The 14,870-nt window shown below is 40.2% G+C and overlaps 1 protein-coding gene and 1 long non-coding RNA gene across 3 annotated transcripts in view; both read left to right on the top strand.

The window, feature by feature from the left end:
- Positions 1–14,870, top strand: part of LOC139962150 (laminin subunit beta-1-like) — an 80,197-nt gene that overhangs the window by 39,950 nt on the left and 25,377 nt on the right. For both annotated transcript variants that reach the window (XM_071962091.1, XM_071962090.1), the window contains 3 exons: positions 2,508–2,628; positions 10,193–10,378; positions 14,141–14,320. In XM_071962091.1, coding sequence (XP_071818192.1) covers positions 2,508–2,628; positions 10,193–10,378; positions 14,141–14,320 — 487 coding nt within the window. The remainder of the gene's footprint in view (positions 1–2,507; positions 2,629–10,192; positions 10,379–14,140; positions 14,321–14,870) is intronic.
- Positions 5,487–8,387, top strand: LOC139962152 (uncharacterized). The gene is made up of 3 exons (XR_011791156.1): positions 5,487–5,971; positions 6,645–6,800; positions 7,072–8,387. It is a non-coding gene; the product is annotated as an uncharacterized lncRNA (long non-coding RNA).

The following is a 14,870-nucleotide window of genomic DNA, read 5'->3' as shown; positions in this document are numbered from 1 at the left end:
GAGCTTAGGTTGTTTATTATTCCTCTATAGTACTTGTAGAACAGAGGTTAATATTCAACATAATATCAGAAAAAATTACACAGGAAAGGGAGTGTAGAAATTAATAGAAAAGATCTGAATATCTTCAACATTTAGTTTCTACTTTAGAAAACTACCTTCATCTTTTACGATCTTCTTCCACATTTTCTACCTCTCTTTGTAGTAATGGTAGTACCCATTTTCTCAATGTGTTAAGCTCCTTAGTTAGAGAGATCTCAAAGTTCTATTGAACAGTGGTAGTACTAGAGCTCTCCATTTTATGCTGTGTCTATTTATCATATAGTATAAAATTCATATTAGATCATGAACTCCGAAAGTCACATCCATCCATCATTCAAGGCTTTCCGTTTATCATTTCATATCTTTTTATACCTTCATTCTGAGAAATAAATGGTTGGTATCAAATTTGATATACTGTATCTACCTTGAAAAATTATACTGTGTGACATTCGTAGATTTTCATATCGATCCGTTGAGTGTCTGCTTTAATTCTGGACCCTCCACGGAATCCATCTGATTTTCCTCGCAAATGGTTGTTAACGAGGAAAGAGAGAGCCATCTTGGGTGCTTTAAATGGTCAAATCGGGTGAGATGAATGGCACGGATAGACATTTCGAAAGGTGTCGCTGTTCCAGAGTTACAGGATGCTATGCATGGTCTATAAGAAGAAATGTATAGACACAGAAATTGTGAGGGACACAGAGTTTTAAATTAAACAGAAGCCAACTACAGTCTGCCTAATATCAAAGGTCTTCAAACTCGTGCAAAATGGCAGATGATAAAATATAGTTGGTGTTGTTGAATGTGTGGCATTTACCAATCATTTTATGTAGAGAAAATCTCTACGGGACAGTTCCTCATCCTAAATTTTGGCTTTTTACTATTGTTAGACTAAAATATGTTAAGTAAAATAACCTTGCTAGTTATTAATGTTAATCACAGAGAGTGAAGCGTTCCAAAAATTTTCCAGTATGGATATTAAAGTTGAGATTTTTCAATTAATGTTGATACTTATGTTGCCTGTTTGTTTTGATCAGTTCATTTTCTTCTTGCATATATTATATTCGAAATTCACTTTAAAAATTTGCAAAATGAGTTGCCTTCATGTTTTTTGTTCAGTCACGATATTTTTGCAACCACTTTTACTCTGAATTTGATGGCTTACCACCCATCTTTAATTACTATGATTATACTGTCATGTGTTACAAACTTTTGTTTTTTAATACTTTGCTGAACAAAAAAAAAAAAATTGTATATTTCAATCAATTATTCTAGCATGTTTGGTTTCTGCTTACAAGATTGAGGTACCTGCAGTTAGCTAAATTACAATATATTGTTGTGAAAAAACAAAGAACATTGTTAAAATGCATGAGTGCAAGGGTGTGGCTTCTAAAGTACAATAGCATGCGGCCAGCAAAAGGGTATATCTTGCTAGTCAGGAATGAAGGCAAATAGTTTCTTCTTGTTTTGTTTTTAAATTTTAAACTTTGCTGTTCATCCTTGCTGATGTAATTTGGTGCAGTCAGTTTGATAAAATTTATAAAAAGAGCACAGAATATTCCCAACAGATGTCAACATATGAATTTGCATCCTAGCTTTGGGTGAACTTTGGGTGAACTTTGGGTGAACTTTGAACTTTAATACAATGTAGTGGGGGGCTCCCTCTTACTCTGTTCTTGGATCAGCTGTTTTGGTGGAGTTCATGGGTCATCGGGAAAACTGTTGGAAACGATTTAAGCTCATGCATTGCTTGAAGAAGAAGTAGCACTTGGATCAACCTCCTACATACCTGTACTCTGGTAGCAACCTAGATGGGACCTCTTTTACATGACTCTTACAATCTTCTTATTGTTTTTGTTGTTGGTCAAAGGTTGAAAGCAGAGAAGCAACTTTTTAAAAATTTTAACTTTTTCATGTGTTGATCATGCACAATATTCATATGTTGAGGTGGAGGTCAAAGGTCAGTGAGGCCATCCCTCCAATTCTGATAACTCTGCAAGCAGGGGTAACTCAAGAAGCTTATCGACTTGGAAGTTAGTTGGTATCATTATAATATATATGTGAGGATGAACTCCAACCCTCATGTTGAATCTCACACCTACACATGTGTGCATAACAAGCTAAATTATTATAAACAAGAAATGAGATTTTTTATTTTGACAGCACAATATTGATAATGCTTACAGTTTGGATTGTTGTGGCTCTCTTCCTTTTCAATATTTATAAGAACAGGAGAGAAATATTTTAAATAAAAGAAAGCAATTATGGTACCAAGCCTCAGGGGTGTCTGTTGGAAATTTGTTTTTCTTTCTGACTTTCTAATCTTAGCCTTTTTCCCTCCTTTTAATGCAATTTTCCTGGAGCTAAATTCTTTTTTACATCAAGGAAATGTTCTGGCTTGTATAGTCCTTTTCCCTCTCAGATTATCTCTTTCCTAACTTTGTTCATTTCTCGTCCGTCCGATATAGGTCTTTGGAAAGTGCGAATGTACCCATAATACAGAAGGCAACAATTGCGAGAGATGTCGACCGTTCTATAACGCATTGAAGTGGCAACCCTCTACGCCTGTTGACGTCTTTGAGTGTAAACGTAAGTGCTCGAAGTGTTTGTCTTTATAAATATTCTGCTTTCACAGAATGAGGTTGTGGTGGACTGGCCCAGGTCTCTAATCTGTTGGCCACAGTGGCTGGGGGACCAGCCCTCATCTCTAATCTGTTGGCCACGGTGGGTGATGGACTAGCCCACGTCTCTAATCTGTTGGCCACGGTGGGTGATAGACTAGCCCACTTCTCTAATCTGTTGGCCACGGTGGGTGGTGGACCAGCCCTTGTCTGTAATCTGTTGGCCACGGTGGGTGATGGACTAGCCCACTTCTCTAATCTGTTGGCCAGGGTTTGTTGGGGACCAACCCTTGTCTGTAATCTGTTGGCCACTGTGGGTGGGGGAACAAGCCCTTGTCTATAATCTGTTGGCCACGGTGGATGAAGGACTAGCCCACTTCTCTAATCTGTTGGCCAGGGTGGGTGATAGACTAGCCCACTTCTCTAATCTGTTGGCCACGGTGGGTGGTGAACCAGCCCTTGTCTGTAATCTGTTGGCCACGATGGGTGGGGGACCAGCCCTTGTCTATAATCTGTTGGCCACGGTGGGTGAAGGACTAGCCCACTTCTCTAATCTGTTGGCCAGGGTTTGTTGGGGACCAACCCTTGTCTGTAATCTGTTGGCCACGGTGGGTGGTGGACCAGCCCTTGTCTATAATCTGTTGGCCACAGTGGGTGAAGGACTAGCCCACTTCTCTAATCTGTTGGCCAGGGTGGGTGATAGACTAGCCCACTTCTCTAATCTGTTGGCCTCGGTGGGTGGTGAACCAGCCCTTGTCTGTAATCTGTTGGCCACGATGGGTGGGGGACCAGCCCTTGTCTATAATCTGTTGGCCACGGTGGATGAAGGACTAGCCCACTTCTCTAATCTGTTGGCCAGGGTGGGTGATAGACTAGCCCACTTCTCTAATCTGTTGGCCTCAGTGGGTGGTGAACCAGCCCTTGTCTGTAATCTGTTTGCCACGATGGGTGGGGGACCAGCCCTTGTCTATAATCTGTTGGCCACGGTGGGTGAAGGACTAGCCCACTTCTCTAATCTGTTGGCCAGGGTTTGTTGGGGACCAGCCCTTGTCTGTAATCTGTTGGCCACGATGGGTGGGGGACCAGCCCTTGTCTATAATCTGTTGGCCACGGTGGATGAAGGACTAGCCCACTTCTCTAATCTGTTGGCCAGGGTGGGTGATAGACTAGCCCACTTCTCTAATCTGTTGGCCTCAGTGGGTGGTGAACCAGCCCTTGTCTGTAATCTGTTTGCCACGATGGGTGGGGGACCAGCCCTTGTCTATAATCTGTTGGCCACGGTGGGTGAAGGACTAGCCCACTTCTCTAATCTGTTGGCCAGGGTTTGTTGGGGACCAGCCCTTGTCTGTAATCTGTTGGCCACGGTGGGTGAAGGACTAGCCCACTTCTCTAATCTGTTGGCCACCATGGACGAGCCCACTTCTCTAATCTGTTGGCCACGTACACTACTGTACATGTAAATATGTGGTTCTTTCTGGAGTCTATGACTGCAATACTGAAGTTTTCAATCTGAGGCACATGTATTTTTAGGACTATACTGATGTTAGGTGACATCTTGATGTTGATACATGAGGGCAAGTTAATTTTGACACATGTGAATCACTTCAAAATATTGCATGTAATTATTTTCTGTGGAAATTTCTTTTGTTTTGGGCGAGATCAGAATGAACATCTCTTTAGAAAGAAAAATTGGTATCACCATCCATCACTTTGGAGATACTGAAATAACACAAGACTAGTGGTAAGCCTACTGTTAATGATGTCCAGCCAAAGGAGAGTTTTTAAGGTAAAAAGCTGGTGTTCTATTTCCCAAACCTACGGTATACATATCGATCATTTTTTGGGTCATTGGTACATTTTTTCGGACAACCAAATCTGCTGTCCAGACGACCAAAAGAGTGAGACGTGATTGTCAGACGGATAGCCATAAATAATCCTTACAAATTTGCCTTGGCCTCCACAGTAGTATTTCTGCCAGATTTTTCAAGTCTTTTCTCTAACATCCATTTGTACTTTATATGCTGCACAGATTAGTGAAAGTGTGACAGATTAGGAAGGAAGGAAGCAAGTGGTTGGGGAAGGTTATCCGTACTAATAAAGAACCAACTCCAGACCACTACCTGCTATCATATAGCAGGCACGCATGTGGTGATATAACGAGGCAAAAACAGAACAGATGTGAGAGTCTGTTCGAACCTACCGATAAAGAAACTCGCTATGTCAAACCACGTGTCATTTCGTAGTCAATTATTATACATTCTTATACTAAACAAAAAAGCTCAAACAGCTAGCAGATCACAGTTTAAGTTTGAACTGGGAGTACAGAGTGCCAATGTCACTTGCAAAAGTTGGAGAAGTAAGTCTTTCATGAGTTAAAGCAACCAAAATTGGGACAGGAAGTTGGAAGACCACCACCCACCCATGAGGTGGTAACAGTTGTGGGAGCAGTTGTCTGTAGCAGCAGATAATACCGGAAGCTGGATAAAATCATTGCAAGGATCATGGGGCTACGGGGGAGATAGGCCATCAGCTGAAGGTCGAAATTCGCTTGTTTCGTTCCAGCAACTGCGGGTCTAAAATTTCTCTACAGCATTGAATACATAAATTAACTAAGATTAATGATCCAAAAGTTCTCCATGTACTTTCCTGCAGTTTTTTTGCAATTCCGCTCGAAAGATCGAACTATATTTTTTATTGCGTATGTTAAGAAACCTGCCGTTTTACGTTCAAAAGTTGTGCGCCAGTGAGATATCTGTACCATGTGATATGGATTGTCCAATGAGCCATGAGTTCTGTGTGCAATCTTTGTAGAAAACAACAAACATGGCGGCTTCCACGGGCGCCGTAGTCAGTCTCCGACACACGGAAATCTACAGTGCTCAGTGCACATTGAATCTGTAAAATTTGAAGCAGTCAAGGCACTGACGAATAAACGATGGACTAAAGTTACTTCCTGCGCTAAAGATTGGCTTAATCTCAGCAGCGGAGACAGTGATATCGCCGTACTACTGATTACTCCATGGCCTACTACGATCAAGCGTGTGTTCAACAGCATAGTATGATGGGGTTCCACGATAAGTGTTACAGGCGGTTCATTGATAGCAAGCACATTGCTGCAAGAAAACGGACAGTTCCGGAGGAGACCCCATATGATTTTAAACGAAGAATTGACGGAAAAGATCGAGGAAACCAGCAGAAGCTCTGGTGTATTGCCTGTTCAATTTATTATATGTGGGAAAAGAAACAATACATTACTCGGCGTTGCAAACGGGTGCAGGACAAGCTGCAGCAGGCAGAGACTTTCGATGGAGGTAAGCCTAAGCATACTACACGACTCTACTTGTACTTCTGTGGCATAGTTGAAGTGTGAAGAGAAGTTGCATAATGCAAGATCAGTAGCTCTTGAGAGATAGAATCCAAGTCAAAGGGCACAGTGTTGGACCTGAACATAATATAATTAGTGGCATGGTCATCTGATTTGTTTTGTTATAAGGTGGTAGGAATGGAAATTTGTTTCAAATTCTCCATCTGGGGCACTAGCCTAAGTGTTAAATACAGGCTTCATAGTTTTCTTACTGTGGCCCTTTATTTGAATGATAGAGATATTATATTAGTTAGAAAAATAAGTGTAACAAATGTGCAATAAGGTTAGGTTTGCAAGGTCTTATGGTCAGCCTGTCTAGCTTTACCAAAATGAACAAGTATCTGTCTCCTTTATTATTAGTAACAGATATAATCTACCATTGTATAATTTAAACCATAACATTAAGAGATAATGTACTGTACTGTCAAAAAAGCCTGTTTTAATTCTTTTTTGCATGACACTGGTTTGCAAAATTTGAATGTGTCTTTGTTTGTCCATAGAAGATGAGCAGATCACATGGTATATAAATAAAATTGTCTTAGTTCTTATTTGTTCAAACTTACATTTTGATCAACAGAAATTGCAAAACAATTTGCTTTTTTTATTTCATTTTATTAAAGTATTGCTTCGACAAGCAGCAGAGCGGAAAAAAGATGAGCCCAGATTTTATGAATATTAGAGGAAAAGACCGTGTTGCCATTGAAGTGAGGTACCACTCTCTATGTTGAAGAAACTAGATACAATTCTTGACAAGGAAGACATACAGATCTTGAAAGGTAAAGTACTTTCTTCAATGTGTGGTTCATTGAGTGTTCAGGGGTGGATCTAGGACTTTTGGAATATGGGGGTCCTCCCCCAAGAAAAATTAAAAAATTCTCTAAACGCTTTGAGATGCAATATCAGGTTAATCTTTCCATTGAAATTATTAAAGTAATTTGCAACATATTTCTAGCTGAATTGTAATTATATTGGTACCCCATCATAAAATGTGAGACTCAAAAATATCCAATTTCATGGTACAAGGTGTTCTGTTCATCTCCTCCTCAGAGCAGAGTTTACCACCAACAAAAGATGCTCTGATCCAGCACCAACCAGGCTGCTATTCACAGTAGGGCATTGCAGCAAAGGATTGATGCACTCTCACCAGAGGGACATGGATGGAAACTTGAAAATGATGACCTTATAATCACTTGGATGACGAAGTCACCTGACCCAGATGTTTTGCTTCAGTGTGTCAGCAGTAGCTGTAGAGTCGGCAAATGTCTTAAAGGAAGATGTTCCTGAATGAATGCACAACTACCATGTACAGACCTTTGTAAATATAGAAATTGCAGCAACTTCCAAGAAGATGTTGAGATTGTTGATGCAGGGGAAGATGATTTGGAGGATGAACTGTGATGGTGTTAAATCTTGATATCTTAGTCTGAAATTTTAATCAAGTTTGAAGTTTGTGAAGAGGGTTAACTTTTTCAAAGTCATGTTGTCATTATTTTGTTCCCCAGAGTTTAAAGGAACCAGAAAACATGATCTTATTCATATATTCATTTTAGCTATTAGTAGTTTTACGTAGATTACCCTACCTACCAGACACCTTATGATAAATATCCACATTTTCTTCAAATCACACTTTTTTTGAGGGGAGGGGGGAGGGGGAGGAGGGTGTTATGGGCATGCTTTACCTCTTGCATATTCACAACTACATTTACTGATGACGATGACGCAAATACCGCGTCCTGAAACCAGTCAGAGGTTTATATACTGTTGTTGGGGAACCATCGCCCCTGACCCTGTTCCAATATCACGGTTCTTTATTGTTTTGCCGTAACATTTCGTTACCTGTTTTATTCATATTGTTAACACGTTTTGTGCATCTATTCAAGTTTTGACTGAAGGATATTCAAGTCTTTAGTGACTTTTATTTCATCTAATTATCTTCACCTCTACTACGGAATGGACTTTCCCTTTTTCATACCATATCTGACTTCCATGCAGTGAATTGAAGTGGATCCTGTTATAACTAGTACAACTGTCCTTCGATGAACTTTTAATCACTTATTAATTCCTCGCCGCGCCTTTTGATGAAGAACCTGTATCTTGAATCATCGCAAAGGCCCAGCTCTACTACACCATTGAGTGTATCGACCCAGTCTTAATAGATACATTATTTCTTTCTATCTGGGGCTTAAGTTAACTGTCTTCGTTATTCACTTATTTGTACCATTCACCTTTATTATTCATATTATTTGTAGAATATAGAACTATTATTATTCAAAATACCATTCGCAACCTTGTCGATCTTTTCTTTTATACGTTAACTCCCTTGGAAACACTTTTTGCAGGAATACGAATTATAAACATGTCGTTTCCATAACATGGGGAAAGTACCTAGTTTTGCAGAAGACCGTAGAAAGAGCACTAAGGTAACGGATATATACCGACTAACTTTATTTCACATCTACGATATGCCATGATGTCTTAGTGTGCCAACTTATATATTGATTTATACAAAAGAAATAACTCACTGGTCTTGGGGCATTGGCACATCTCACTGTAACTAGGGATTTAGCTACATGTAAAGTAGAGGGGGAGGGGGTCACATGTGTATGGGGAGTGTAACAATTATGGAGAGGAACTTTTCTTTATATGTGTATATTTACGCATACATGCACAGACGAAATGCATTCATAACATAGGGGGAAAATCTAAAAGTATTTGATTTATTACAAAGCATTATATCTGAGTTTATTAAAAGTGGTACATTTTTATAATTAAAACCCTTAAGTTATAATGTGCAAAAATTGTATTTCAAAGTTGAAAATGTGATTTTTTACCATTTTGGCGAAAATGGAGGGGGGGGGGGGGGTAATGCCTGAAAACAACCCTCACTGACCCTTAGACCAGAATCCTCTTCCACCATTCTTGTAACCCTGACCCAACTATTATACAAAAAAATATATCAGTCGTAATTAAACATATAAGAAAAGAGTGGTATGTATGCACCACTGTACCAAATCTAACGTTAGCACATGTGTTCCTAATACATAGCATCGTAGCACGTAATGTCTACATAACATACACAATTTCAAGGGTGCGTTACAAAAATACTGCAGGAAATTTTTTGGAGAACTTTTGATATAATGTTTGTGATGCATTAAACTACCCAAAAATGCATTAAAAGTCTAGACCCGGTGTTGCTGGAACGAAACTGATTTTACAGCCACATTTTGAGCTTCAGCTGATGGCCTAAGAGGGGGTGTGTGTACATTATCAACATTTTGCAACCCTTGCACAACATCTTAAAAGTAGTTATTATCAGTACAATCCTCAGTTTAGACCTGGGGAGGATGCTCTTAAAAATCCTCAATACCGAGAGTCCTCTGCAACAATCCCTTAGCCCATATCCCCCATTCCCCCCCCACCCCACCTCCAATTTTAAAATTCTTGATCAACCCCTGCAACCGGTTTTATATGCACTTTGCGCCTCTCTTACCCAATCCCCACTGAACATTTACCATCCAACTCTTGTCCAGGCCAACAACAAGAATTGATAGCGTTGTAGCACTGTGGCCCACTTTTCCATCAACCAACGTCACAAACTAACCTGGATGACTACTGTATTTACAGGACAGGGCTACGATGTTCTCTCCTCGAACTGATTATTTAAGTGATCATGCTAAAACCAAAAACTGAAAAACTGTTTTCAAGTGTTTTGTTTTAATATTAATAACCAATATCCAGCATCTGTCAACATCAAGTACACTCTAGTCTGGGGTAGAACGTAATATGTTCTCCACTGCAATGATGCTCTAGTTGTCCTAACATCCTCATGATGGGAATGTATCATCCATGCTGACTTCTCTACTTTTGTATAAAGTAGATAAGTATGTCCACTATATAGCACTGATGTCTTTTATAAACCTGATTAATCCCATACTGAGTGACTTATCTCTGACTCCCGTCGTAACAAACTCCAATTTACCTAGCTTACAACAATTGTGGGGGAGGGGGTACATCAGAGTGCATATGTAAAGAAGGTAGGTGAGAACCATCATTCATGACGACCCAAACCAGTAACATTTTGGGGAGTTCGATCAAGAGGTGTCCCCCTTGATTACTGTACCGTTGTACTCGTATGCAATTAATCCTTTGTTTTAACAACTTCCCACAGTGTGTAACTGCAACGACCATGCGACCTCATGTCACTACGACGGCGCTGTGTTTGAACTAACGGGTTCCACCGGAGACGTCTGTGACGACTGCCAGCATAACACCATGGGCAGGAACTGCGAACAATGCCAGCCTTTCTATTATCAGCACCCGAATCGTGACATCAGAGATCCATCGATATGTGTTCGTGAGTATAGCTTCCTGCGGTATATTCTGCAAAGTCAAAAGTCTGTTTTCAGAGAAAACATCCATCAGGCAACATGCGCAATAGCTCGGTATCCAAAGAATGTTAGGCAAAGCCTACATTAATCAGAGTTGTAATAGAAATAACCTGCCTCCTCGGACATTGAGTCATAAAGCCTTCAACATTAGCTCTGCCGCAAGCTGGTGGTACCGTAGGAAGAAGCAGTAAAAAAAAGAATATACTGTGGTTCCTGGTAATGTTGGCTGTTTGTATAGAATGTATCTATGTATTTTAGATCCTCCCACAGGCAGGAACTCGCGAAGAAGCCTCATTGGCTTATCAAAGCCGCAAGCTGACCGAAGTCAGTCTTTTACTTTTATATTAAACGTCCAGGATTATGAATTGTCATTTGTCAACAACTCTGTAACTGGACGACATACATTAATCTTGGAGTGACTCGAACCAGAGGCCTTATGATTGGAAGGCACCGGCATTAACCACTGAGCTAACACTCCACAATAGGATTTCAAACCTGTGCTCTACTGATTGAGCTAGCCAGCCCTCTAATTGTTGGATTTCCCTATGTAGGAATTTCCTTGCAGAGGGCAGGGGTGGGGGAGGGGGGATTTGAGTCAGAAGCCCAGGTACCTTGTACACCCACTTTTTCATGGATCACATCCCAAAATAATTCAATCGAACCCAAAGGCAACAGGAAGGGACTTTAACAGAGATTTGGCTCTTTACATTTATATAGAATTAAATGTGTAGCACCGAAAAGAAAAAAAAGGGAATGATATTTTAATATGTAAAAGATGCCAAATCATATGTATTGAGTTAGAGTTTAATTTATTGAACAAGTGAGTTGGTTTTAAAGACATGAAAATCTTATTTTGGATCATGGTTCATGGACACATATACTTCACTGCCTGAAGTGTGAATGAAAGTTGTAGTCCGACACAAACTGACCATAAAACAGGGGGGTGGCGGGCATCTGGGGTATGTATGTATTACTGAACCTACCTGCCCTCTTACCACCTCTGCCCCCAACTGTTTTATCTACCAGTCTGCCCATGCTCAATCAGGAGTCACCTTCATTCTGTTGAATGACAGGAATTTCTTTTGTTTAAAACTGGTTTGCTTTGACCACAAGATGACATTAAACAAACTGTTACAGCACATTTAGCAGTCGAATAATAGCATAAACTGAAGGAAGCACCCTACAATATTGATCTTATCATCCTAGCAAGAGGATGTAAGGTATGTATGCCGGGTGGAAGTACTCCATCAACGTTAGTGTCCTGTTTGATCAATCTGATGTAGCGATGATATATACAGTAGGTCAAGATTGTGATATCCCAGCTATGCCAGCAATGAAACGATCACATTATGTTAGGGTGACCGTTCGAGTAGCACACCAAATAGATTGATGGAGGAGAGTGAGGAGAGTGTATCTCTTTGAGGTCATGATGTGGTTATTTTACCAGGGCAGATTTAATGTGGAGAGAACTGTTTCACAAGTTTTGGTCAATGTGTGGATGCTGTTGTTTTACTAACTTTCATGAGTCTATGTGCAAATCAAGTCAATCAATGTGCAGTTTAGTCATTAATCACCAGAGAGTAGATATTGTGTGAGTTTACAACGTATTAAAATTTTCTATCAATTGCCACCAACTTGAAAGTGCAATACATTCCCCCCCCCCCCCGGCAGAGGGAGAGGTTTAGTTTCAAATGTTATCGGGAAAACGGAATGTTCAGAATTGAAAGGCAACTTTTACCACGATGCTTGGATTTTGTTTCTTTAGTTCAGGAATGAAAGTAAATTAAGTGCAAGCAACAGGTAACCCATAAAAGTTGTAAGCATGTACCTGGTAGCACATTAAAGTAAGGAATTGAATTAAGAGGGTTTAAAACGCATTTGATTCAGACAAAGTTTGTCAATTTTGACATTGATCTGTGTGTTAAAACTTAAACCAGGTGGATGTTAGTCTTTCCAGCTCTAGTAAAATTAAAAAGGTTCAAGGTTACGAGTCTTGTATCAAAGGCGAGACCTCCTCACATGACCTTTACAACATTTAACCCCTGGTCATTGGTAACTGGTTGCTTCCACACACCCAAGTGTGCACAATTCCAACAGATGCTCCCCCTCCCCCCTCCCCCCTCCCCCTCCCCCCAACTTCAGTGCACCACACCACCAATGTGTCCCTTTGGAGACTTCCCATTGGATGCAGCCACAAACCAGCTCACGCAACTTTATTTACAAGTTACCTCACATGTCCCCATTTATAAACCTAGGTAAAAGAGAGGTAGGGGCCTTGCCCAAGGACACAATGCAATGATCTGGCCAGGACTCGAGCCAGCAATCCTTAGATCGCAAGTCCATTAACCTAGCCATTTGACGGCTATGCCCTCAAGACACCCTATTAGTGCCTGCAAGCTCTGGTGATAGCTAATTAAGCTAATGTATGGTATGTTAAATGATAAAAAGTATGCATGCAGGCAAATCCCACAAAGATTGTGAAATCCATGTTCCTACCTGTCTCGCTATCATCACACGGGTAATGAAATTATCAAATATCCTTCACGCATGTTATACTTCATATGATAACGTAAAGCAGAAATTTTGTGTCTTGTTTATCACAGACATTGACACATGTATTCGAGTTGAGGGTATGCCCGTTTGTTCATATCCAGAACATTCACATCAATAATTTATCTTTAACTTTCCCCTGATTGGTTCTGCTACAATTATTCTTGTTAATTCTGTAGCTAATACGCCAGTGTTGCTTGATATCTTCTCATCTATTTGATGACCTGAGTCACAAATCCAGTTCTACCTTCCCATATCCCCCACACTCCCCACCCCCCCCCCCACAAACCACACTAACAACAGTTGGTTGGTAATGATGTATTTCGTTTTCAGACTAGCAGATTGTGCCTTTAACAAAATCACAGACTCCAATCAAGTGAGCAATAACAATGGCATGAATGTTTGAATCTTGGTTGCCTCCAAGACATTATTCATCACCATTGCAGATGTTCCATCTTGCTTGCCCATTTTAATAATTAAAAACAAAGCAGTTTTAATTTGCTACATATGTACTTGCTAATTGTCCAATCATCCATTCACAATTACATCGTTGGTGGTTATTATCTTAATATCTTTCCTTGACAGCAACATAGTCATTATTTCTTGCAATGTTTGTCATCCCCTTAATCCAGTCCTGATTGAGTTTCTTTCCAATATCTACTTCAAGACATTGTCTGGGTTTAAGATTAAGGAGATTCCAACTTGAATGAAGTAAAGGACAATTAAAGCTCTTTATCCCTGGAGATTAGTGGCATTTCTTCATAGGTTTAACTTTAAGGCCACTGAGGCCAGCCTCTTCTGCTTCCTCAGAGTTTAAGCAGAAGATTCTGAGTAAGACTTCTTTTATACAGCCTACCTGATATAATGTCTTCCTTAAAAACGAAAGGAAGAAAAAAAAAATGAAGGTTATCCAGAAAAACGGTACGATTATAAATCAACCTACGATCGGTTTAAAGCATACATAAAGTTTCTCAGGTCAGTTATTAATAGAAGCATCTATTAACGATGCTCAGCGAATTTGTCACAACTGGTTGCTGGACTTGCGCCAAATGCTGTCGTTAATTATTCAAGAGACATACACGTGGACATGCTATGTCTCGTCTCTCTGTCCATTCTTCTCGATGGTCAGTTTGGACATTTTTTGACGTTCATTCTTCTTCATCATTTCATCATTTCAGCTTGCTCCTGTGATCCATTAGGTTCTGAGGACAACGGGGAATGCCTGGGTCACTCAGACCCTGCCCGTGGTCTTGCTGCCGGTCAGTGCTTCTGTAAGACTTACGTCACAGGCGAGAGCTGCGATAGTTGCCAGGACGGCTACTACGATCTGAGTGCCGATAACCCAGACGGTTGCTCCGGTAAGGAAACCAATGTGCGCTGCTCTGATTAGGGCAGTGTTCCTTAACCCTTTCCTCTAACCCTTTCCACTACTCGCACCCCTTGGCAAATGAAGACACTCTTGCACCCTTTCACCAGCGGTAGATGAATGCTGTTGAACTTTAACCCTTTTCAGAAATTTGTTATTTATGCCTGTGACTTCTCACTCCTTGGAGTCCTGCATCTCACCCCCGCCAGGCTAAGAATGTCTGGGTTCTGCGATCATTAAGCCCACAATGGGTGTACATACTCACTAGCTTAGCTAATCTATGTCACCATCTTCAATTGATTATAATGCAATAAATGTATACCTCTTTGTTTACCAGACCAGCTTTAACAAATATTAATTCTGCTATTGATTATGATTTATAGTTTAAACCTTCAATTCCAATTTTTCAATATTATTGATGAAAAATGATGACACCAATAGTTGTCAATTCTTTTGTTACACCAGTATCTGAGTAGGATTCAGTTAAAAGTTTCCTAAAACTTTTTTTGGCATGCTTTCAAAGCACTGTTGACTGATATTGT

The sequence above is a fragment of the Apostichopus japonicus genome, chromosome 20 (assembly GCF_037975245.1).
Source record: "Apostichopus japonicus isolate 1M-3 chromosome 20, ASM3797524v1, whole genome shotgun sequence".
NCBI lineage: Eukaryota > Metazoa > Echinodermata > Holothuroidea > Aspidochirotida > Stichopodidae > Apostichopus > Apostichopus japonicus.
Note: the sequence above shows the minus strand (reverse complement) of the source record. Positions and strands in the feature narration are given on the sequence as shown.